This window comes from Cyanistes caeruleus, chromosome 8 (assembly GCF_971803275.1).
Source record: "Cyanistes caeruleus chromosome 8, bCyaCae1.hap1.1, whole genome shotgun sequence".
NCBI classification, from domain to species: Eukaryota; Metazoa; Chordata; class Aves; order Passeriformes; family Paridae; genus Cyanistes; species Cyanistes caeruleus.
The window spans coordinates 35,311,404-35,335,796 of NC_141708.1; the positions used below are offsets into that span (position 1 = coordinate 35,311,404).

The window sequence follows — 24,393 nt, forward strand, 5'->3', positions numbered from 1 at the left end:
CCGCCCGCCTTTAATGGGCAGGCCACGCCCACTCAGCTCATAGCCACGCCCTCGGTACTGACCACGCCCCCACGGGAAAAGACGGGCAGGAGCTGAGTGGCCACGCCCTTCAATGCTGGCCACGCCCCCTCAGTGGCGGGCACGCCCCTCCAGGCCACGCCCGCCTCCCCAAATTGTGCCCTGGAGGTTCTCTGAGGGCTGGAAACCCCCTGATGGAGGCAGGCTGGGAGAAATGGGGGTTCACCTGCAGAAGGGAAGGCTCCAGGGAGATCTCAGAGCCCTGCCAGGCCCTAAAGGGGCTCCAGGAGAGCTGGAGAGGGACAAGGGATGGAGGGACAGGACACAGGGGATGGCTTCCCACTGCCGGGGAGCAGGGATAAATGGGATACTGGAAAGGAATTCTACCCTGTGAGGGCAGAGAGGCCCTGGCAGAGGTTGCCCAGAGAAGCTGTGGCTGCACCATCCCTGGAAGTGTCCAAACCCAAGCTGGATGGGCATCCCAGCAGCCTGGTCTACTGGGAGGTGTCTCTGCCCATGGCACAGGGAAACAACGAGATGGTCCAAAAGGCATCTCCTTCTAACCCAAATCGTTCCATGATTCTGTGAAAATCAGTGTTAATCACAGCCTGGCTTACCACACAGCAGTAATAAAAACTTATGCCTGGGCTCAGTTTTGTCAGAAGTCACCAAAACACCACCTCCTGAGGATGGGAGGGTGGGGACTGGGGAGCATCTTCTGCAGGATGGGATAAGAGCTCCTCCTTTACTCCCTGTGCCCCCCGCAATGCCTCACCAGCACGAGTTCCACTGTGAAGTCCTTGATTCCCTCCGAAGGACACTGTGACACTCACCTTGAGGGCACGGTGTGACTGTGAGGGAAAACATCATTGCCCCACACTCCAGAGACCTCTGCAGTGACACAGCCCCCCACAGGGGCTGGGGGCAGGTTGAGGGACACCCCTGTGCTGCTGCTGGGTGTCTTCTCTCCCACAGAATAAACCTGACAGTGTTTCACGGGATGGCTACTGGTTTTGAGCCCGTCAGGGGGGCTGAGATCGATGTGCTGAATTCTAAGGGGAATTAGAAAAGTGGGTGTTTCAACAGGAGAACAAAAGGTGGAATTTGGCACCAGCTGGTCAAAGTCATCCTCTTGATATCCCTTGGAGAGTTGGCTTAGTGCAAAAAGTGCAATCAGGGAAAGCAAAGTGGGAAGTGGAGGCTAAAGGAATTCAGATGTAAAGAAAGGGACAAGCAGGATTGGCTTTAAACTGACAAAAGGGCACATATATACTGGATATTTGGAAGCAATTGTGAGGGTGGTGAGACCCTGGCACAGGCTGCCCAGAGAAGCTGTGGCTGCCCCTGGATCCCTGGAAGTGTCCAAGGCCAGGCTGGAACAACTGGTCTAATGGGAAATTTCCCTGTCCATGGCAGGGGGGTGGAACAAGAGTGTCTGTAACATCCCTTCCAAACCATTCTGGGACTCTTAGAAAAGGTTATCCCTCTGAGGAGGCATCTACCCCAGCATCCTGTCCGGAGCTGGAAGGCCCAGCTGGGAAGGTTGGGTACATAATGTGTATATTTGGTACGATAATATACATAATGTGTATATTATATTATTATATATTATATTATAGCATAATATATAAAGCAAAATATATTTTTATATAATAATAACGATAGCAAAATATATAAAATTATATATTATATTATATATTATATTATTGGCACAATGTGTATTGTAGTTATTGGCGCATAGTGTGTATTGTGGTTGGGCACATAATGTGTATATTTGGTATAATAATATACACAATGTGTATATTATATTATTATATCTTATAGCATAATATATAAAGCAAAATATATTTTTATATAATAATAATTATAGCAATATATATAATTATATATTATATTATATATTATATTATTATATATTATATAATGTGTATATTATATTATTATATTTGGTACAACCATTGCGGTGGCAGGGCAACAATTTCATCCCCTTTTTTCCTCGCTGCTTGCAGAATTCCCACTCCTGCCCAGAGCACGGACAATGTTGCCATCTCCTGGTGGAAACTGGTCCCCGCCAGTCGGACGAGGTTGAGTGGCCCAGGGAGGGGCAGTGGGCTCCTGGAACATCCCTGCAAACCCTTCTGGCTTCGTTCCCTCGCTGGGACTGAAGCAGGAGAGCAGCTGCGATCCCCAGGCAGGGGAGGAAGCGAGGTGGGATGCTGGAGGACAGGGAGGCTCCACTTGCATCTCCGTGCTCCATTCCCCCCACCCAAATTATCCCCCCCAATGCCGGTCTTTGCTGGAAGGGGCATTGCTTTCTGTAGGATATCCCTTGGGAAAGGGAATGAACTGCTTGAGAGGGGGGCTTAGCCCACGGGCCGCAGCTGTAGCCATCATCTCCTGGCCTTGGAAGCACCCATGTGAGCCCAAAACAAACCATCAGTGAATCTCCAGATTAATTCCATCAGGGACTCCAAGAGCAACATCCTCCCGTGGCAGTGGAGCCCACAGCAGGTTGGAGGGATGCTCCCAGGGATCCCAAATCCCTGCAGATGCCAAATGCAGCAGGAACCAGTGAGTGATGAACAGGAGAGATAGCAGATTGTTTCCTTCCTTTTTTTTCTTTTTTTTTTTTATTAGACTAGGAAATATAATTTATTGCATAAAAATTAATTTGTTACAATAGGAATGCTAAACTTTATTTACATTTCTTTAGTTTACAGAATGAACAGACGCGGGTTTAGAGGACGCCACCGGGCCCATCCCCTGGACATATAAATATGGAAACACATTTTGGAGGGAGAGATGGACACTGCCAGCATGACACGGACCACAGGGACTGCCTTTGCCAAAATGCCTGGCTGGAGAAACCCCCGGTGTGGAGGGAGGTGTGGAGGGCTCCTGGGAGCTGGAGACAAGCCCTGCATCCCCCCTGGCCCGCTCCTGCTGCAGGTTCCCTGGTCAGAAAAACGGGGAGAATCTCCCCAAACATGCACTTCAGCCCAGCCAGGTGGCTGCTGCCTGCCCAAAGGAAGGGGAAGATGAACACAGATGGAGATGGAGAGAGGCACCCGCGGGCAGGACGGAGGGATGGATGGATGGACAGACCCACATCCCGGTGCAGTGATCCATAAACCAGAGAATGGGAGCGAGAGAGATTCCCAGGCGACCTGAAAGAGCATCTCATCCCTCAGAGAACACCATGGAACTGGGAAAGGAGCCCTCGAGACCACGGGCAGCTGGCTTGATCCATCAAGTCTTAATTGCTCTCCAAATTTGCTTATTCTTCCTTAGCTCAGAGGGTCTTGGAAATGGTCAAATTCAACCCAAAAGTTGGATAAGGCCCTTCCCACGTGACACAGGAGCTCACCCAGCAGCAGTTTTCCCCATCCAGCACAAGGGGAAAAGTTCCCTTCCCTCCCACAGCCTTGAAAACCCAGCAAGAAGTGAGCCCCAGGGACCCCGAGACACAGCAGGCAGCAGCTCCGTGCTTTCCATCGGTGCCTCAGGAGCTGCCCAGAGGAATCCTGTCATGTCCCAGCAATACTGAAAGCTCCTCCCGAGCTGCCCGGAGCAGGTGATGCTCTCCAGGCTCCCTGAGTGTGCTCCTGTGCCCAGCATTTTGTGGGGTGCCACAGGCATTCCATGACGCTGATCCAGGGCTCTGCAGCCCAGAGCAGGACATGCTCCTAATACTTCCACTGATGGAGAATCCACAGCCTGGCTGTGTGACCTAGTCTAATCCTGAGCTTACCACCCCCTTCCTATTTCATTATTTTTTTTTTAAAACAGACACATTTCTAAGATACAGCACTCGGTGAGTAACTATTTCTACCTGCAGGCAACCTAATTTTTTTACCTTCATCGTGACACCGTATCTGGTGTGAGGAACCTCGTTCCTGCCTACCACTCGATTGCTTTCCATTCACCCCACAGCTTCTCCATTGCTACAGAAAGCCTATTCCAAGGAAAAAGAGGAGCTGCAGTGAGGGATGGAAGCCTGAGCACTGCTCACACACTGCCATCACCTCGTGTGAAAATGCTCAGCCTGGCTCGCAGCCTGGGGACACCAGAGGACATTCAGGGACACCTCCCTGAATCCGTGCTGAAACGCTGCATCAAAATCCAGGCAGGAGTGCAGGGACCTGAAGCGGAGGCCTGGCCACATCCCAGCCCCTGCTCTCCTCTGACCCCTCCACACCCTCTCATCGCCTCCCTCTGACCCCCAAGCCCAGGTTTGGGGGTGCTCACCGCAAAATCCTACTGGGTTTACAACATCTCCCCCTTTAGCCTCGAGTCTGGAGGTTGGCGCAGGACTGAAATCTTTGGTTTGTACTGAAGTTATGTAAATGAAGGCGTAGTCATCCTAAAAAGCTCCCCCAAACCATGCCAGGGGAGAATTCATTACAAATACCCACATCTGGATGCACTCTCCCCATCCTGAACCCTAAACAGAGGGCAGCATCCCTCATCCCTCCTTGCAGGCGGAGTGGGACCCATCATTCCTTCTGCAGGGAAAAGGGAGCTTGCAAGGACAAAAGCCTTGGGAAGGGTCTGAGCTGGCCCTGAACCAGAGGGGAGGAGAGGCACTTCACCCTCCAGACTCCCTAGGGGTGCCAGGACATGTAAACACATTTTTCTCAACTTGGATCACACGCTTTTCCTTACAAAAGTGCGTCCATTGAAATCTCTCTCTCTGCCACCCTGACCACAATGACGCTCTTGCTCTCACACACTGAAAAAAAAAAAAGATTTATAAATCTGTCTTTTTTTTTTCTTTTTTTTTTTTTTTTAAAAAGGACACATCCAAAGATCTGGATAATAAATTATTTGCGTTTCCTAAGAAACTTTTTTTTTTTTTTAACTTTTTTTTTCTTTCCTATTTGCCTCATTAAGCTGCCTGAAGCCTTTGACAGAAGTTAAGCCTGGATTGTATTCGTCTCTTCAACGCAGAAATGCAATTACAGGAGGAGGAAGGGAACCCAAAAAGAAGAAGGAAAAGGAAAGCCCCCATCCCAACTCGAGAAGCCCTAATTCCTCCCCGTGCCTTGAGGAGGAATGCTGTTTAACACTTGAATTGCTTGTAAACGCTGAGGATGGGTCTCTAAGGCTGACAGTGATGCGGGAGAAGCGCCGGCCTCGGCCCCTCCCCGCTCAGGGCGGATCTGCCTCCCCCTGCCATCGGGGGAGGACCCTTCCTCACCCCCTGCTTCGTCCTCCCGGCCCCCCAGGCGTGGGGAGCACCATCAGCAGTCCCCCTCTGTGGCCATGACCACCAGCATCTCGCTCTTGCCCATCTCCTCTAAGGCACTGGCCAGGGTGTTGAGATCGCCGTCGTCCTGGTGCTCGGCTTCCCACAAGTCCAGGAGCACCCCGGTGGGGCTGGCTTTGGTGGCAAAGTAGTTCAGATACCTGAAAGGGAGAAGCAGAAGAGGGTTGGGCTGCTGTGGTGCCCTTTGGAGACGGCAGGAGGGAGGATGCTGGAGCAGCAAACCTATCTGGAACGTGAACTTTGATGGGAATGCTGTAACACAAATGCCAAAGCCCCCGAGAGACCGCCTGCAATTTTTAGACAGAGCTGGTATTCGTGCAGAAGCAATGTCAGCTTGGCTTTGCTGAAATTACCCTTTCTCCCTTTGGTCCTGGTGTGAAACCAGGTGGGAGTGGCACAGCCATTGTCCCAGATAAATAATGGCCATTCGAATTGACAGGAGATGCGGGAGGGTGGCACAGATGGATGCCAGAATTGTTCGGGTTAGAAGGAACCTGCGGGATCATCCAGTTCCAAAATCTGCCGTGGGCAGGGACACCTTCCACTAACCCAGGCTGCTCCAAACCCTGCCCAACCTGGCCTTGGACACTTCCAGGGATCCAGGGACAGCCACAGCTTCTCTGGGCACCCTGTGCCAGGGCCTCACCAACCCCAGAGGAAGAATTTCTTCCCCATATCTCACCTAAACCTCTCCTCTTTTAGTTTAAAATCATATCCAAGGATAGAGAGGGATATAACTATGCAGAGCTCTATCCCCATTTATGGGGATATACAGCTGGACACAACCCCACTGGATGTCTACAGCTGAGAGGGAGCACAGAGTGAAGCCTTCCTGTCGGGGGCACAGGAAGGGAAAGCAAAGCCTGGGGAGACCCACCGGTCCATGGAAAGCTTCTGGGCAAGAAGTCTCCAGTCGTTTCCCCTGGAGTTGGGAGCATCCAGGCTGTTGCAGATCTTCTGCCGGATGGAGAGGGGGATTTTGAAGGCGTAGGGTCCCACCTGGGTGGTGGTGGTGGTTGTGGTGGCCCCGCTGTGGTGGGAGCGGAGGGTGTCGGAGGAGCTGCCGTGCTGGAAGAGGAAGGACAGGGTGAGACCTTGCTGAGACGTCTGAGAGTGTCCCCTGCTGCCCTGCCACCTCCCCTCCGCTCACCTCTCCCAGCGTGATGTGGAGCTGGAAGATCTGCCCTTCCCCTTCCACCTGCCGGACGCAGATCTTGCAGGTGAGCTCGGTGGAGGCCTGGCTGTACCTCTCCAGCGTGAAGGTGCAGTGCAGCGCTCGCTGGCTGCCGCTCCAGATGTGGTAGAAGGGGATTTCCTGTGGGCCACCAAAGCACGGGCTCAGCCAAGGCTCCAGCAGCTCCCACCTCCTCCAGCCGCCCCATGAGGGATGGGAAGGGACAGCAGGAGCTCACAGAGAACATCCCACCGAAAAGACTGGAAAACCTGTCCCCTTCCTCCTCTGTCCCTTTGGGAGACAGCTCAGGAGACGGGCCCAGGACACCCACAGCCCTGTGGTGCCTGGCTGGAGATGGTGCTCCCAAGTCTGGAAGCCCAGTTGCCCCCATGTCAGCCCCTCACCTGGTACTTGGCCAGCAGCTTGCTCCTCCACAGCGCGTGGGGGATGTCGTGGATGGAGAGGCGCAGGTTGTGGTAGCTGTCCTTGAAGGGCAAGGGCTTGGGCTCCTCCAGTAGGTACCCTCCCAATGTCCTTTCCAGCTCCAGCACCTCCTGTGGGCAGCAGGACAGGTAGGGTGAGTCCCAGGAGAAGGGCAGGGGCTGCTCCTCTGCTCACCTCCACGCACAAAGGCAGGATGGAGCGGGGAGAGGGGTTGCCAAGAAGAGCCAGCAGCAGCCTCAAGCCCATGGAGAACAGCTTTTGGCCACCCCAGCAGAACTTGCCAGCTCATCTCATACACCAGCCCCACCTAAAACTTGGATTTCCTGAAGTGAGCACCCATCAGTGGCTCCGTACCCCTTGGAGAACACAAAGCTCCAACACAAGGCTCAGGCACTCCCTTGAAGGGTGCCACTCCCTCTGCTTTTAACACCATCCCTTCATCACACCAGCAGCTTTTAGGAGAAAAAGACAAGCCAAGAGCCAGAGCCCTGCCTACATCTCCACCTAGAGGCACCACATCAATCCCAACAGGATCCACTGGACCTGTGATCACAGGGAATCAAACAGCCCCAGCGCTGGTGGGCCCAGGTAGCCAAAGCATTTGAACTCCAGCTTCCCGTGATGCACTGGATGTTATCTATGCCACAAAACCCTTCCAGGGCAGGGAGAGACATGGATCCCTGCAGGAATAACAGGATCCATAAAAAAACCCACCCATCAGCAGCCAAACCTCTCGTGTAATGCCTGCAGGAGAGCTATGCAGCACCCTCCCTATTTCCTTGGCAGAGGACGAGGAAGGACAGGCAAAGCAGTAAACACCTCATTATTTCACTGTGGTCACTTTGCAGGCAGTTGCATCAGGTTGTCTGCTCCCCAGGGCCAGGCCATCCTGAGAGGCACCAGGCAGCATCCTGCTGCCAGCACAAACAGCTTTGGGAAGGGGATCTTTACCTTCAGAGCATCTGGCGTGTCCTCCAGGCAGTAGACCTTGAGGCTGTACTCCAGGGAGGTGCAGACGGTGGGGGCAAAGATGGCCAGCTGGAGCCTCTTGATGGCTGACCTGGAGTAGGACTCCCCCACAAAGACGTAGGTGCCAAGCTGGTCCAGCAAAATGTGGCAGGACTTGGCTTCCAGCTGGCAGTAGCAGGGAGTGTTGAGGGTCTCCTCATCCAGGGTCACAACCTCCTACAGAGACATCAAGATTGAGGGGTCAGCCCGTCCTCCAAGGGGTTGTGCCCCTCTGCTGGCTGCAGGGCCTGGGCTCCCCCCTTACCTCCCAGTTTCCCTGGTGGGACTGTGTTTTCAGCTGGTAGATCCAATCCGAGGAGCCGACGTCGGCGCAGTGGGGAATGGTCAGGACGACAGGGCGGCACAGGAGCAGGCCCGTAGGCCCACAGGTCACTGCCGGGCTCAGCACTGTCTGTGTGCCCTCAGAGGGCAGCCTGGGGAGGGACAGGGGGACACAGGTTGGGCAGGGAACTCCCTGGTGGCCAGCGAGGGGCGGGTGGCCAGGGGGGTGACTTACAGGGCGGTCTCAGCCTTGTTGAGCACCAGGTACATCTCGTAGAACTTCCCCTGGGGGATGGCCCCGTGGGGCACCAGCAGGCTCACCCCTGGAACAGCACACACGGGTGTCAGTCACAGGCAGAGCGGGGGATGAGGGAGAAACCACCCTTCACCCCAGCCAGGGAGCACAAGGAGAGCAGGGCAGCGCAGAGAGGAACACCTCCAGACCACAGAAGCATGGAATGCTTTGGGTTGAAAGGGGCCCTGAAGGTCACCCAGTCCCAGCACCCCTGCCTTGGGCAGGAACACCTTCCACTATCCCAGGCTGCTCCAAGCCTTGTCCATCTTGGCCTTGGATGCTCCTGGGGAAGGGGCAGCCACAGCTTCTCTGGGATTCTCTGCACTGATTGCAGGGATGAGCGAGGCCAATGTTCTTCCTTCACCAGGAAGGAAAATCCTAATCTTTGCGTGTTTTTGCAAGGTGCAAGCCCTGGATCAATGGCAAGGAAAGACCAAGGCAAGCCCAAGGAGGCTGTAACCTCCAGCCTGAGATATCCAGCTGAGGAACTTTCTGCCTTCCTACCCCGAGCCAGGTTTGGGACAGCAAAAGGCCACTCACACAGGGACAAGAGCAACTCCTTGACGGCTCGGCAGCCACCCCACCCCAGCCTGCAGCCTACCTGTGCCCGGCACGGTGAGCCTTCCCCCCAGGTAACCAAAGGTGCCGCTGGCGCTGTAGCCGTGCTCCCGGGGCAGGCTGAGGAGGTGCTGGGAGCCCAGGCCTTTGCTCCGCACGTTGGCAAAGTGGCCGTCCCTGGCGGCATCCCCCGGGTAGGTGCTGGTGGCGGGGCCTCCCCCCAGCAGGTCCGTGCCGTCGTGCAGCCCCGGCGAGGAGGAGGAGGCGGTGGAGGAGTTGTACACCTTGATCTTGAGGCTGGGCAGGGGGTCCAGCAGGGGCGAGTTGGTCATGGGGATCTTGTCAGAGGAGTCTTGCAGGGCGTACATGGGGCCGCGGTACACGCCTGCGCTGGCCGTCAGGTCCGGCTGCATCGAAGGGTGCAGCAGCTGAGGGTTGTCTGCCGGACCAGGAAACAAAGGTGGGATGAAGACAGCAGTGGAAGTGAGGGCATGGAAAAGTACTGCTCGAGTGGAAGACATCCCAGAAGGGTTTGGGTTGGATGGGACCGTCAAAACCACCTCGTTCTAAACCCCTGCCATGGGGCACCTGCCGCTAGACCAGGCTGCCCTGATTCCCACCATCAGCACCTCCATGGAGCCTTCAGCCTTCAAAAATCAGTATATTCCCTTGAGAAAACGGGATCCCAGTGAGGATCCACCCTCTCCTATGACTTTCTTTCTGCTTGACCTAAGGCTGGTGAGGATCTTCATGGCTCTTACCATGCCGGGATGTCTTGAAGTTGACAGGGTGAAACCCTCCGGTCAGAGCAGCTGAGGAGTCCGTGATGTCCGTGTCGAAATCCCGGCGTCTCCTCCGGTACACCACCACCCCCACGGCCATGAGGATCACGATGAAGACGAAAATGGCCACCACCAGCCCGGCGTACAGGGCCACATCGCCCGTGGCCTCCAGCACTGAGAGGGATTAAAGACACAAAGAGGTGAAAAAAGGGGCAGCAAAAAATCACATCAAGACCCACCATCGCTCCCCAATCCCACCACTGACTCAGGCATGGGCGGAAAGATGTGCCCTGGGCCTGCTGGAAAGGCTGGCAAGAGGATAGAAGGTGTTTTTTAAGAGCAGGAAGTCCAGAGCAATGCCACAGAATGAGATGGAGGTGAAGCCCTCAGACCTTTGGAGGACACCGGGCCACAGCTCGTGCAAACTTCACCTGAGCACCAAAGGTCACAGAAACGTTAAATTTGTGCAGCTCAGGCTCACGAAGCTGTGAGCAACCCTCACATCCTAACAGAGACAACCCTGAGGAGCCCACAGGAGTTTTGGAATGGGCTTTAGTTGTTCCATCTTCCCACCCTGTCCTTGGCCCAGCTGCCAGGGAACCCCTGCCGTGGATTCAACAGAAGAAAACCACAGGAACAAACAAAACAAAAAATAATGGCCATGAAATGAGCACTTACGGTGGCTTTTGGGCTCGTTTAGAATTCTTTTATCTGTTAGGAAAAACAAAGTTAGAAAAGAAAAAGGTGAAGGTGATGATGGGGATGAGATGAAACAGAAAGTGGGAGGTAAGCCAGCCCGGTGTGGGGGCCAGGGGGGTTGTGTGGGAGATCAGCATCATTCCCTGGGGCATTCCAAAAGCCAGGTAGAAGCGTGGTGACAAGGACATCCCCATGCCCAAGCAGTAAGGGGGACAGTGGTGTCACACAGCAGCAGGTGGCAGCACTGGCTGCCTTCAGCACACCTGCTCACAGGTAGCAGCAGCACTACCACCATTATGGGTTTATTTCCTCAAGAAACCACCTGCAGAACTCCCAGCAGTGACTCAGGGAAGGTGTTTTCACAGTGTGCCTGAGAAACCCCTCCTGTTTCCCTGTCTACCCACAACCAGCTTTATTTCAGCAGAGACCCCAAACCTATGGCGGGGGGACAGGGGTCTCAATGCCAGTGGAACATTTAGATCCCTCCCAAATCCCCAGTACATCTTCCTCCAGGTAAGAAATAACTCTAGAAGGGGAGAACCTGCTCAAAAACACCTTTTTGAAGACACGACTTAAAACTCAGGCGGCACCGGCTGCTCCACCAGCTTGGAGGCACAGCCAACAAAGCGTGGCCGAACGCCGGAGCGCCACAGCATCTCCTACAGCACATCCTCATGCCCGCAGCTACGCTCCTGGACACTCACTGTGTAGGCAGAGGCCGTCGGTGCAGTTTTTGGAGTCCAGCAGCACCCCGCTGCAGTCCTTGCCGCCGTTGCGGGGCGCGGGGGCCGTGCACTCGCGGCTGCGCCAGTGGGTGCACTCGGTGCTGCATGCCGACCACTTGCTCCACTCCGTCCACGCGCCGTCCACTGCGGGCAGGCAGCATGGCAGCGTCAGTAAAGCGTTCTGCTATTCTGGGGAGTGTCATCCCAGCACTCCTTAAAGACCAGCTTGTTTCAACCCCCTGCCATGGGCAGCGACACCTTCCACTACCCCAGGTTGCTCCAAGCTCCGTTCAGCCTGGTCTTGGACGCTTTCAGGGATCCAGGGGCAAACACAGCTTCTCTGGGCACCCCGCCCTCACAGGGAAGAATTTCTTCCCACTATCCCATCTAATCCTGCCCTCTGTCTGTTTAAAGCCATTCTCTGTTGTGCTGTCACTCCAGGCCCCTGTAAATAATCTCTCTCCGTGTTTCTTGTAGGCTGCAATGAGGTCACCTCAGAGCCTTCTCTCATCCAGGCTGAACAATCCCAACAATCCCCACCGCAGCCTGGGGTACAGTGGTTTCTGAGCCCTCCTTACCTGGGCAGAGGGTGGTGCAGGTGATCTTCTGGAAGGGCTGCCCGTCGCAGAAGGAGCCGCCGTTCAGGGGCGCGGGGTTGGTGCAGGTCCGGGTGCGCTTCTGCCAGCCCCGGCCACAGCGGTTATTGCAAGGAGACCACTCCGACCAGGTGGACCAGCCACCATTCACTGCAGAGGAGATGGGCACAGTTAATTCTGGAGACAAATCCATCAGCTGAGCCTCAGACTGGAGCTAAGCCTTGAGTTCTTACACCTTCTGTGACCCCCTGTTACAGCTCAGCCTCGTGAACAGCAAACCACAAAACTCCCTCCTGTGTCACCACCCCATGCCCGAGATGCTCAAGACTGCTTTGGTCCTTTTTCCACTTGGCAAATATTTTTGCGTCTGGCCCTGAGGAGATCTTTGATTTCATAGCAAAGTTCAGACAAATACAGCTTTCCAGCTGCTTTGAGAGTCAGAGTAATCCAGAGTCTGGATCCAACCTCCATCCACCCTCCTACCCAGCTGAGAACACTCAGAAACACCTCCACCCCTTCGCCCCAAACCTCTCCTCACTGCCTGTGGAAGCCATTAGGGCTCCTGTCCTGCAGATACTGGTTATCACCTCATGTAATGCACTAATTCCCTCCTACCACTCCCAGGAAATTCCCATATTCCCCCTTGGCTTGGAGACATAGCCAGCACTAAAGGTCCCCTTCCCGGAGCATGGGCCGGTACCGTAGACGATGACAGCGGCCGTGGTGCTCCGGCGCTTGGCCACGATGTTCTTGGCCATGCAGGTGTAATTTGCAGTGTCCAGCAGCCGGGCCTGCTTGATGATGAGGTTGTGATCGATGGTGATCAGGAAGTTTGTGTCCTGGGTGGGATCGATGACGTCCTCGTTCCTCAGCCACTCCACCTGGCAGGACAGGAAGGGATGGAGGTTAAACCATGGCCAAGACCAAAAGACAACCTTGCCCCAGACTGGATTGATTTCTCCTTGAAAACTGGGCCAAACCAGACCGACTGGGGCATGTTACTGGTGTTTTGGCCAAGGATGAGACACTGTGGCTCCCTCCAACACGCAGCTCCCAGCGGCTGACGGAGCTGTGGGCAAGGAGAGCCCACTGCCATGGTAGGAAAATCCATCCATACTGATTTCCCTAGCCTGCAGCTCCCACTGGTGACCTCTCCACCCAGACAACTCACTGGGTGCCTCCTCGTCAGATCCTCCCTCTGAGGCACCTCAGAAAGTGTGGGAGAAGTGTGCTGAGCAGGTGCTGCCCAAAATAAACCATTGTGCTGAATGAGAGCTGGCAGGAGATGGGATGGGATGGGATGGGATGGGATGGGATGGGATGGGATGGGATGGGATGGGACACCCCACCATGCATTCCTTCAAGAGCCGCTCACCTCAGCCTGTGGGACCCCCTCGGGTGGGCGACACTGCAGCAGCACCTCATGCTCCAGTGGGACCTCCTTGCCCAGCGGCTCCTGATCAAAGTTCTTCCGTAGGTCTGGCAGGGGAAGGAAAAGCCAGGAGTCACCAGCCTGCAGCAGCAACAGGGCAGCCTCCAAAGCTTTGGTGAGCATCTCAGCACCAAGCACCCTCAAGTCAGGAAGTCCCTCTGGCACAGCCAGGGCAAAACGTGCTCTGGGAGGAAGAACCATGTTTTCCAGGATGGGTTTGGGGCAGCACATGGTGCTCAAGGATGATACATTTCCTCCTTCATGTGACTGTAAGCTTATACCCCATCCTGTCTTTTCCTTTTGGGGCTAACCTCAGTTTACCCACTATTTCTTCATCCCTCCCAGCAAAGCCCCTCGGGATGTGGGGGACAGAGCAGTGTCCTGCTCCAGAGCCTGGAAAGGAGCAGGGACATCACTAGATGGTGCTGCAATCCTCTGCTACAACTCCCAGATTTCTCCATGCGGCTCCTGAGCCCTCCGCTCCAAAAAATGCCGTGGAAGTGCTCAAGGCCAGGCGTGAGGGGGTTTGGAGCAAGCTGGTCTAGAAGAGGGTGGGGCTGGAATGAGGTGAGTTTTAAGGTCCCTTCCAACCCAAAACTTTCTGTCGTTCTATGACTCTGAGTCTGTGGTTTTCCCAGACTAAAGCCTTCCCTCTCTCTTTTGGATAAAGTGTTGCATTATTACCCCTCTAATAGCAAAATCCCTCTTTGGGACCGGGGAAGCCTGGCTGTCCTCCTGTATCTCCACCACCTCGTTTGCTAAGCAAGCAAATTCAGGTGGAATTAAAACCAACTGGCCTTTGATCAGGCTGCCACCCCCAAACAGCAGCTCAGGGCAGCGACACGTGACAGCAGGGACCCGGAGGACGCGGAGCCACCGATTCAAGGTGCCATCCATCGGGTTGTTAAGGATAATAAAACCCTGGGAAGCGCTGAGCACGCTGCCGGGCGATGCGGCGTTAACCCTGCCAGTGGGGACGGTGACGCTCCGAAACAGAGCCGTGGATTTGGGGTGGGGAGAGGAAACCGAGGCCATCCAGGCAAGGATGGGTCACCCCAAATATGATCAGAAAGCGGAGAAGGAGCGAGCCTTCAGAGACGGGAGTGGCACTCACAGGCGATGCGGACGTAAGCCCGGCGGCTCTTGGTGGTGCCCGCCGAGCTCCAGGCCACGCACTGGCACCAGTAATCCTCCAGGCCAAACAGCTCCTCCACCTGCTGCCGGGACACCTCGATCTGCACCTCCCGCACCAGCAGCCCTGCAACGGGGACAGAGGCATGGCGTCAGATGAGCGGCCAGGAGCAGGGAAACTGAGGCAGCACCCAGGAGGGGCGGTGCACGTGCAAAGCTGGAGGGCAGAGGGTTGGAGGCTTCTCATCTGGGGTTGGCAGCTCTCAAATCAGGGAGACTGTTCCCTCTGAAGAATGGGATGAAGCCAGGGAAATGGATCAGGTGGAAGCGCCTCTTTTTTCCCCCCCAGTCCAGCTGAGCAGGACCGGAATCTCTTCACCATTTCTCAAGGCATCACCATCCTCCACCAGCTCTCCCCCACACTGCCAGCATCCCTGTCCAGATCCCTTTCCAGGGTTTGAAGGATGCTTCTCCCAGGCTTTGCTGTGGGGAGAAACCACCCCTATCTCTGCCACTTGAATATAACAAGAGAAATAAAACCTTAAATATAACGGCCTGGCCATGGCAGAGGGGCAATGACAAAGGTGACACCACCACAACCAGGACATGATCCCCTGGATTGCAGGAGCATCAGTGATCATTACCAAGGGCAGGACGGACTCGGGGCTTACTTTTCCTTATTTTAAGCAATACCTGCCTGTTTTGGCTTTTTCTTTTCAGTTTCTATTTTAAAAAGGCCTCAATTTCACAGTGATCGAGAGCAGCACGCTCCCCAGCTGTAATTTTGTTACAGCTCACTCCCAGTGCTGTGAGGAGCAATTACTGTCTCCCTTCCTGCAGAAGACCTGACAAGGAAATACAATTTATTTTGTCACTATTCAGGTAAAAATAATAAAAAAAATCCATAACCACAAGAAAACCCCAAAAGCAAAGGGGGCCAAGCACTTTTGGGAAACTTAGGGATTTGAAAATGACCCGGGATGGAGATATGGCTCCAATCCATCTTGTCTGTCTGGGAAGCTCTGGTGGGATGAGCACACCTTGGAAAGGTGGGAAGCATCCTGCAAAAATCCTACACCTCTGTCCCCTCTGAAAGCAGCGACTACCCCAAACTGAAGATCGAGCTCATGGCACACAGGAGTGACTTCCTAAGGGCTTGCAGGCACCCAAACAGAGCCACTCTTCCTGCCCAGCCCTCTTCACCCAGCTGAATTATCCTCTCTGACTTGGCCTATTTTTGCTTTCTTCCGCATGAAATGTTTTGGATCAGACGCAGTCAGAGCATTACTGAGCCAGGCTCATTCAAGACACGTCATCTTAAAAGTTCCTGGTTTGTTTCTGCTTGTTTTTTTTTTTTTCCTTCCCCTTCTTCTTAAAGGTCCCTTTTTCCAAGCTTTTAACCAAGGACACTTAAAAACTAACCATGTTAACCCGTGCCTTTGTGCCCGGCTCTAACCTTTCCAGCAGCTTTCCCGAACAATGCTGCAAATGCAGATTTATTTCAGCACATTAAACCACTTTGGTTCCAGCTCTGTTTTCCTCAGGGAGAGGAAAGAGATGCCCACACTGGCAGCTTTTACATGCACAGCATCACCTGCAGGCACTGCTGGCTCCCTGATAGCGGAGCAATGCCATCTCTGAAGCCTGGAGGTGTGTGCTGCTTCCTTCCCAAATTCCCAAACTGAGAGGGAGACGCCGGACCAAAGCAAATGAGTTCCCACAGCAGCAGTTTGCCCAGATGGATGCCCCGTCCCTGGGAGCGTTCCAGGCCAGGCTTGGAAGAACCTGGGCTAGTGTAGGGTGCCCTTGCCCATGGCAGGGGGTTGGACTAGATCATTTTTAAGGTCCCTTCCAACCCAAACCATTCCATGAGGCTATGACATAGAGTGTTTCTATCCACACTGCACATCACCAAGGCATGAGACCCACCTCCCTCCTACAGGATGCTCCAGAGAAATTAGACAAATTACCAAGGAGGGGATTCCACCCAGAGCTGGACCACGCTGCTCAGATGTTGACAGCAGAGCTGGGAGTCCCTGATTGTGAGTGGTGGAAAGCTGGGAGGGTGACAGGGCAGCTCCATTGCTCCTTCCTTGTCCTGGTTCCATGATCTTCCCCTAAGCAGCCTCCACTGCCGAGTGCGGGGCACACAGACCTTTGGCTCAACCCAGCGTGGCCAAATGTTATAAATAAATGAAAAACCCCTTGGCAAAGGCTGCTCGGTCACTGACCAGCACTGACTCTGCCCTGCAGTGGTGAGGGTTTCAAATCTGGCCTCTGCAAGAGCTGGGAGGTGGAGATGCACCCCGAAAGAGGGAAACAGAGCGTCCCCTGCTCATGTCAGCTGCCAGAGAAGCAAAGGAACAGCCTGCCTGGGCATCTCTGACTACTTTTCCTCTAGAGGAAAAACAGCCCATGAATGGCTAAAGCAGCTTTAGCAGGAAAGGCTCAAAAAGCTGCAGAGGAAAGAAAGGATTTTCCCTTTGCAGAGCAGGTTCAGGGATGCACCAGAGCACAGACAGGCTCATGGCTACTACAGGGTGGAGAGCAAGAGATACCAGGGAAGGGCAAGGCTGGGGGAAAAATCATGGGGACAGCAGGAGATTCTGTCAAAAACCTGGTGGCTCCTTCAGGCTGGTGAAGTCCCTCCTCTAAGCCCAGCCTGCCTTCCAAGGCCAACACCACTGCAGTTCAAAAGGCTGCCTTGATTTAAAGCCCTCTGGATGCCACGTGCGCAGAGGTTTGCAGAGGGCAGACCTCACAGGGAAAATGTGACTTTCCTCCACTCCTGGTCAGCCACCAAAACTGGTGCAGAAAAGATGGGTGCCGGGCTAAACCACCCCAATTTTAGCAGATCTACTTGGTTACATGATATATTCAACCCCACACCTTGTTCTCACGCCAGGATGTTTCAAGGCATGGACCAAGCAGCTCTGCAGAGCCCGATCCCATGGAGTCGGATCTCCCCCTAGAATGCCTAAGCCACCTTCTCACCCCGTTGCAGGCAGCCAGAGGCTGACTTTTCCTCTGAGGCAGAAAAGGGCTCATTTGCCATCAACAGGCATTTCAAATCCTACCTGCAATTGCTCTCATTACCCATTAAACACTTAATCCCTCCTGCATAAGCTGCCAGCCTTTGCCACCCCTCCTGGCAATGACTCCTACATGTTGATTAGGCTTTTTGCAGGGAAGCAGCCCCTTTCTTTCCTTATTTTTTTTTTTACCAGACTTAAACATGCCACCTTCAAAATCCCTTCTAAGAAACCCCAAGTCCTGCATCAGGGTAAGCATGAAATCAGTCAGGGTGACTTCCCCAAGCTTCTGGGAGGGGGTGTGTGGTGACCACAGCACCATCGTGGTGCTTTCACCGGTGGTCTGGAGGTCCACCTGCAGGAGAACCATCAGTGGCATGGCTGTGGCAAGAGGGAACAGGGCTTGGGAAGGGAAGGCAGAGGGACGGGAAGGCAGAGGGACGGGAAGGCAGAGGGATGGGAAGGCAGAGGGACGGGAAGGCAGAGGGACGGGAAGGCAGAGGGACGGGAAGGCAGAGGGACGGGAAGGCAGAGGGATGGGAAGGCAGAGGGACGGGAAGGCAGAGGGACGGGAAGGCAGAGGGACGGGAAGGCAGAGGGATGGGAAAGGCAGAGGGACGGGAAGGCAGAGGGACGGGAAGGCAGAGGGATGCTGGGGTGGCTTTGCTCACCGGTGACCTCATCCAGGCTCTCCTTGGTGACGTGGTCGTTCTGGTTGACCCACTCTCCGTTGCACTTGAAGTAGATCTGCGTGGCGGGGTTGGCGCGGCACACGAGCTCCACGGGCTTGTTCTTCACGATGTAGGCGTCCTGTGGCTCCAGCAGGAAGTGTGGGAGCGTCTCCGCCGGCGCCGACGGGAAGGAGTCGGGCAGCACATCGCTGTACTCCAGCCCTGCCAGGGGACCCAGAGGGTCAGGAGGTGCTCCATGTCCCCAGCCCCCCTGCTCACTCCCAAAAAAAGCAAAAAGAGGGCTGGGGGCTCCCCAAAAACCAGCAAAGCAAACCCCTGTAAGCTGCAGAGCTGTGGGATCAATCCTGTTTCACCTGGGTACCGGGCCCCCATCCACACCCCAAAAGTGATCTCACTAGAGGATGCTGCCAGGGGAAAAGCAAAACAAATCCAGGTCCAGGGATGGTGATGGGGACACAGAGGGGCTCCAAAGGGAGCCGGTGTCCCCCACCCCAAGCCTCCTCCTCCCAGACATGAGGAATGCATGGGCATGCTCCAAGCAAAATGCTGGCAGGGCTTGTGCTGGGAATGCTGGCCACATAAATCTCAGATATCCACACCTTCACTGGAGCTGCATTTGGGATCTCACCCCCTGCCAACACCTGGATTTCAGCATCCCCCAACAGGGGAGCTTCCAGCCCAGCCACCTCCAGAGAACATCACCCCCAGAGGTGCCACCAGGATTCACACTGTCGCAGAAAAGGGGGGGCTGTGCAGGTCCAGATTGAAAGCTTGTTTGCTTTCAAAAGCCATCTAAAGGCAAAAACAACTGGAGGTCACGTCTGCTGAGGCCAGGCAAGAAGAAAAATCTTGGAAAGGGGTGCAGCAGCTCAGTGCTCGCACAGGAACGTTATCCCTTAGGAGTGGGAGCCTCAGGGTGGCTCATTCCCAGCAGCAGCAGCTTGGGAAGGTGCTCTGACTGAAGCTGAGCATCATCTGCAGGAGACCTGTTTCCAGCCCATTAAGATCAACCCCAAATATCACAGGAGTAATAAAAACCCCCACACAGGTGCACAGGGATGCTGCTGCTTAACCTGTTGTTCCTGGGAATCTCACTAGCAGTCAGGTCACATCTCGAGGCTTTTCTTTACACTCAAAGGAGTTATGAGCTTTTCCTCCTCCTCTCTTCCCCCAGCCAGAGCTGTGATTCTCAACTCCAGGCACTGCAGCGTGCAGGAAAACAGTAAATATCCCCAGCCCCATGATAACATCTCCAGAGCTGGCAGGGAAAAGAAAGGAGCCCACTCCCTTCATCACCCTTGGCAAGGAACGGTGCTGCACAGAGAGCATCAGAATCCCAAGCTACGAGGAGGAGGAGGAAGAGGAGGAAGAGAAAAAAAAATATAATCAGATGCAGCAAGAAAACAAGATGACCCAGCTTCCTCCTGAGCAAAAATCAGTGAGGGGAAGGGAAAAAAAAAAAAAAATGCACGAGGTCAGTCGTTTAAAATCCATTTAGGAAAATTGACTTTCCATTTCCATTTAACACAGCACTAAGGGAGAGCAGTAGGACATTTGTCATAATCCATTAACTGCTCTTTTGGAAACAATGAATTAAACTCCGGGCTAATTTCTCTCTCTCTCTCTCTCTCTCTCTCTCTGGCTGGCTCTTCCCCACCTCTCTGCTGCTGGTTATTTCCTCCCCCGTCTCATTTGCAGACCTGTAATTTTCCCAGGCCCTGTGGCAGGCAGGGAGACAGGGAATGCCAAAGTGGGTGACCCCCACCCTGAACCATCCCACACTGCTCCCTGTGACCACCTCAGGCCACTGCTCCTGCTCCCCTCTCCTGCTGAGCAGCCTTTTACCTGTCACAGCAGCAAATATCCCTTTTTTTTTATTTTTCCCCTGCCCCTTTTTTAATTTGCCCCTCAATTTTTCATCCTCTAGGTCGTTTTTGGTTGTTTTTGGTTTTTTTTTTTAAATTTCAAAAAGTGCTTTGACGCCATGGTTCTAAATTCCCTGGCAAAGGGGGCTGGCAGGAGATAATCGAACTGGCAACAGAGGCAGCCAACAAAACTTCACTCACGGGCTTGTGTGAAAACCTCCCTGATACCATGCTCTCTGCATCCCTGTGGCAAAGCCAGACCTGAGCCTGGCAGCTGGGAATGGGCACGGGTATCCTAAGGAGTTTTTGGAAGGATTGTCCCCTATGGAGGTGACACCCCAAAGCACACATGGCCCTGAGCCTAAACCACAGGCCAGGAGGAGAGCTCCTTCTCCAAGAGCCAAGGCCAAGGATATGTTTTCTCCCACCTCATCAGCGCTTTGGTGATTCTAAACAAGACTTTAGGTCACCCAAGAGGATCTGGGAGGGGATGAGTCACAGCCGGCTGGGGATGAAAATGCCGGATTTGTGACTCACCGGGATCATCTGCAGTGGGAAGGGTGAAGGCTGCGGTGGGAGCCCCCAGCACAAGCTTTGGGGCTGAGATGCTGCTGGTGGTGCCAAAAATCCCATCCAGACCCTGCTCCAAGAGGGGGTCTGCCCAAACAACTTCTGGGCCTTCACGGTTCTCCTCCACGTGGGCGCAGTGAGTTCAGGGATGAGGGTGGGGGATAGGATGGTGTCACCAGCCAGATCCGACATCGGCTTTTGGTGGCTGCAAAATCCTGCTGGGTTTGAGGCTTGAACCCCAAACACCTGAACCTTTTAGGCAAAGGAGTATGCTGGGAAAGTTAAAATCCTGCAAACTCACAACAGCTGAGGGATCTTTTGTTTCTGGCCTAAAAAGCAGCTCTAACAGGAGACAGGAGAAAAGGATGATGGGTTTTTCATGGCAGACTCACAACTGGGGCCATGCCACGGAGCCCCAACCCCACAGACTCCCCAGACTCAGGGATGGGAGCAAACCAAGGGGGAGGGTGATTTTTTTTTCCATTTAGAAATTAGCTGGGAAAAAGCATTCGCAGCTGGGCAGGGCGTTTTCCTCCAGCATGAAACGGTCGCTGCTATTTAAACACGCTGGGGAAGAATTAAGGCATAGCAACAACGGGGACTTTGGATGAGAAAAGGGAGGAGAACCATGCTGGGCACATTTATCATAAGCCATCAAGCCAGCCTTTCATCCCTGTTCCCGACGCCCGGCCACCCGCCGCATGGGAAACCTCTCGCTCTGCCGGCGCTCCCCCAAAAAATCCACACACGGTGGGGGGAGAAACGCGGCTGCTTGTGCAGGAACAACTGCTGCTGCGTGCCCTGATGGCCCAGCAACAACAACCCCGAAAAAAGCCCCAGTGGGGCAACCCCATCACCTCCAGAGGCCACTGCGGCTCTCGTCCCAGCCCAGGTGACACCGTGGCCCAGTGACCGCAGGAGCAGCGGGGCATGGGAGGTGTTTTTGCATGGGAAAGCAGGAAAGGAGCCCTGCACAGCCGGGATTTCCAGTCCCGCAATCACACCAGCAATAAAACTCCCAGCGGTGACAAACTAATAAATATTTGAGAGCGCGCTGCGCTGCCTGTAATCATCTCCCTGGCAGACGTCTGCAGGGGGTTCCCATCTGCCGGCTTCCCTCCTTCCTGCTGGAGGTGGGTGCCTGCTTCCCAGATCTCTTCTGGGGGATTTTTTTTTGGGTTTTTTTTTTGGAAATTCCAGGCTGTCACCATCCCACAATCTCACACTACTCGGGGCTCGGTGTTACGGGGTGTCTGGAGCTCTTTGTGGGGAGCGAGAGACAAAGAGGGGGCAGCTCCCAGCTCGACCCACGGGACCAAATCCTGAAGCCTCGGGGATGAGTGTAGTAGGAGCAACGAGAGGAAAAGGGAGGAGGGGAACAGGCACTTCTTTTCCTCTCCCCATCCCTCATCACACATTTTAATCTGCTGGGGCTGAGCTGGATTATCCGCAGCATCTGTTCCCTGGGGGGTGATTTGCAGATGTTTGCCGCCAGCGTTCTGCAACTTGTCAAGATCCCTGACCCCAAACCCACCCCACCCCTCACAGGGAGCAGCACCGGAGCCGGGATCCAGCCTTAACCCCCCCACTCCATCACCCCAAACACGCAGCACACCAGGGATGGCGAGCCCGGGAATCAACTCCCCGTGCGGCAATGGCCGAGCCAACCTCCCCAGGAAAGCGTTAAAATCCTCTCTCCTGCCATTGTTATCCCTCCAAATATTTGGAAGATTACAGGAGCATTAGTGGCTGCCCATCACCCACGGCCACCACCATCCCTCCTCCCGGTACCAGGCAGGCAGGGATGCGATGTAAGGATGCAGGGATTAGGCTGGGATGCCTGGGTTTCTCCAGCTAAATCTCGGTGGCAGTGGACGCTTAACCCCTTCTGTCTCCACCTCCCCACGTTCCTGTCTGCCTCAGGGCGGGCGCTGGCTCCTGGGAAGGCCTGGCAGGGAATAGTTAAACCTGCCAGGTGGGTTAAAATCCTCCTGTAGAAATGAAAAAAAATATATGACAGCTTATCTCCAGCACCACAGCAGGAGTCATCTGCCTTCCCAATCCCCCAGCAGGGATGGGAACGGCTCTGGCTCCAGAGACAGCGATGGAGAGGATGCTCCAGCCACCGGCTTGGCTGCAGGAGGTGTCTGAAAGGCTGGAGCAGGGCTGTCCCCCCCCCACCCCAAATCCCCCCTCCTATTTCCTCCAGGGAGAATGTATGAACAGGCTCGTTTAGAGATTAGTGCTGTTGCCATTTAAACTCCAGCAAATTTTGATGCTGGAGCCATGGCACAGCTCCCTGCCTGACTGAGGGCATCCCTGCTGCCAGCCCTGGAGGCACACAAAGGCATCCTACCACATTCCAGTGCATCCCTGAGCTCAGAGGGAACCGGCACCACCAGTCCAGGTCCTTATTCCTATGGCAGACTGCCACTGGGACAACTTTGTGTCCAGTGGTAACACTTACCCAAAGTCTCCTTACTAAAAGCACCCTGAGCTTCCTTCCTCTCCCACACAGCATCCTCTCTTGCCCAAGCATCCCCTTCTCACCCTTGCTCCGCCAAGTTCAGCCCCCCACACACCCGTGTGGGCCCCCCCAACACAAAGCCCCATCTCTGAGGAGGTGACAGCAGCAGGTGGCACCTCCAAAGGACAGAGCCACAGCCCCACTGCCCCTTCTCTGGGGTTCCATCCCACTGGAGGCACAGCAGGGAGGAAGGAGGACAACCCAAGACACGGGGGGCAACTGAGCATGAGATTTGGAGGCACACTGACATCCAGCTCTCCCCCTGCTGCCTCCTCACACAGAGCCCACAGAATCCCGTGCCTTTGGAAGCTTGGGATTGCTCAGACACGGGCTGGGAAGTGCTGACACGAATGTGAGATGCAGGGAATGTAACAGGTCCCCAGGGCTGCAGCTGGCTGATGTAACCCCCCCGGCCTCATTAACTCAGTGTGGCTCATTAACCTCTCCCTCCCGGGATGGGACAGCCCCAAGCTGCCAGCAGAAGCCACCAAACTGAGAGTGGAACCTTCAGGGGTAGCAAGGACAACCAGTGGTACCCAGGGCCTGGGTTCATTCCGGTTCAAAGTGAAAGGGGAAATTTATGGAGGAAGTTCTTCCTCGTGAGGGTGGTGAGACCCTGGAGTAGGTTGCCTGGAGAAGCTGTGGCTGCCCCATCCTTGGAAGCGTCAGGCCAGGCTGGATGGAGCTGGGAGCACCCTGGTCTGCTGGAAGGTGTCCCTGCCCAGGGTGGGGGGGTGGAAGTCCACAATCTCTAAAGTCCCTCCCAAGCCAAACCATTCCTTGAGTCTGGAGCAGGGCTGGATTTTGAGCTCAAAATCCCACAGGGATGCCGTGCTCGTGGGGTGGCCACCCTGATTGGCAACTCAGCAGCAGCTGGACCACAGAAACCCAGCAACCCTGCTGTGCCCAGGGGTGTGCAGAAAGTGTTGGTTCTACCCCTCTGGCCCCCAGAAAACTGGAGCCCATCCCCTCCTGCTCCCACCAGCCAGGAAAGCACCTGGAATCCACATCTGGCCTCTCCATTCTCGCCACTCTTATTACCAACTGAACCTGGAAAGAACCACTTAACCTTTCCCCCAGGCATCTCTGCCTGACAGCCCGGCTCCTTTTCCTCCGCTGGCTGCCCTCTTCCAGCAGCCTCACGCTCCCTTCCTGCCAAACCTGGCATCATCCAGCCTCCAGCCAGCCCCCATCCCTCCATCCCAGCTCCTCCCAGAGCCCACCCAGCCCGAGAGGGATGGACAGGCAGGCATTTCCCAGCGGGTGAGAAGTCCCTCCTGTCCCTCCCGCCCGG

The 24,393-nt window shown here is 54.8% G+C and overlaps 1 protein-coding gene across 3 annotated transcripts in view; it reads right to left on the reverse strand.

Annotated features, from left to right (window-relative positions):
* Positions 1-2,620: 2,620 nt before the first annotated feature.
* Positions 2,621-24,393, reverse strand: part of UNC5B (unc-5 netrin receptor B) — a 52,936-nt gene continuing 31,163 nt past the window's right edge. The window contains exons 2-17 of one of the 3 annotated variants that reach the window (XM_086899367.1): positions 18,117-18,338; positions 14,397-14,540; positions 13,226-13,329; positions 12,551-12,731; positions 11,833-12,000; positions 11,234-11,398; positions 10,509-10,541; positions 9,810-10,004; positions 9,092-9,487; positions 8,431-8,518; positions 8,179-8,347; positions 7,857-8,090; positions 6,866-7,015; positions 6,438-6,602; positions 6,165-6,355; positions 2,621-5,427 (exon numbers count right to left, since the gene is read on the reverse strand). In XM_086899367.1, the coding sequence (XP_086755493.1) occupies positions 5,262-5,427; positions 6,165-6,355; positions 6,438-6,602; positions 6,866-7,015; positions 7,857-8,090; positions 8,179-8,347; positions 8,431-8,518; positions 9,092-9,487; positions 9,810-10,004; positions 10,509-10,541; positions 11,234-11,398; positions 11,833-12,000; positions 12,551-12,731; positions 13,226-13,329; positions 14,397-14,540; positions 18,117-18,338 (2,771 nt within the window). In that variant the 3' untranslated portion in view covers positions 2,621-5,261. The remainder of the gene's footprint in view (positions 5,428-6,164; positions 6,356-6,437; positions 6,603-6,865; positions 7,016-7,856; positions 8,091-8,178; positions 8,348-8,430; positions 8,519-9,091; positions 9,488-9,809; positions 10,005-10,508; positions 10,542-11,233; positions 11,399-11,832; positions 12,001-12,550; positions 12,732-13,225; positions 13,330-14,396; positions 14,541-18,116; positions 18,339-24,393) is intronic. The other 2 variants (XM_086899369.1, XM_086899368.1) reach the window with 2 other exon arrangements.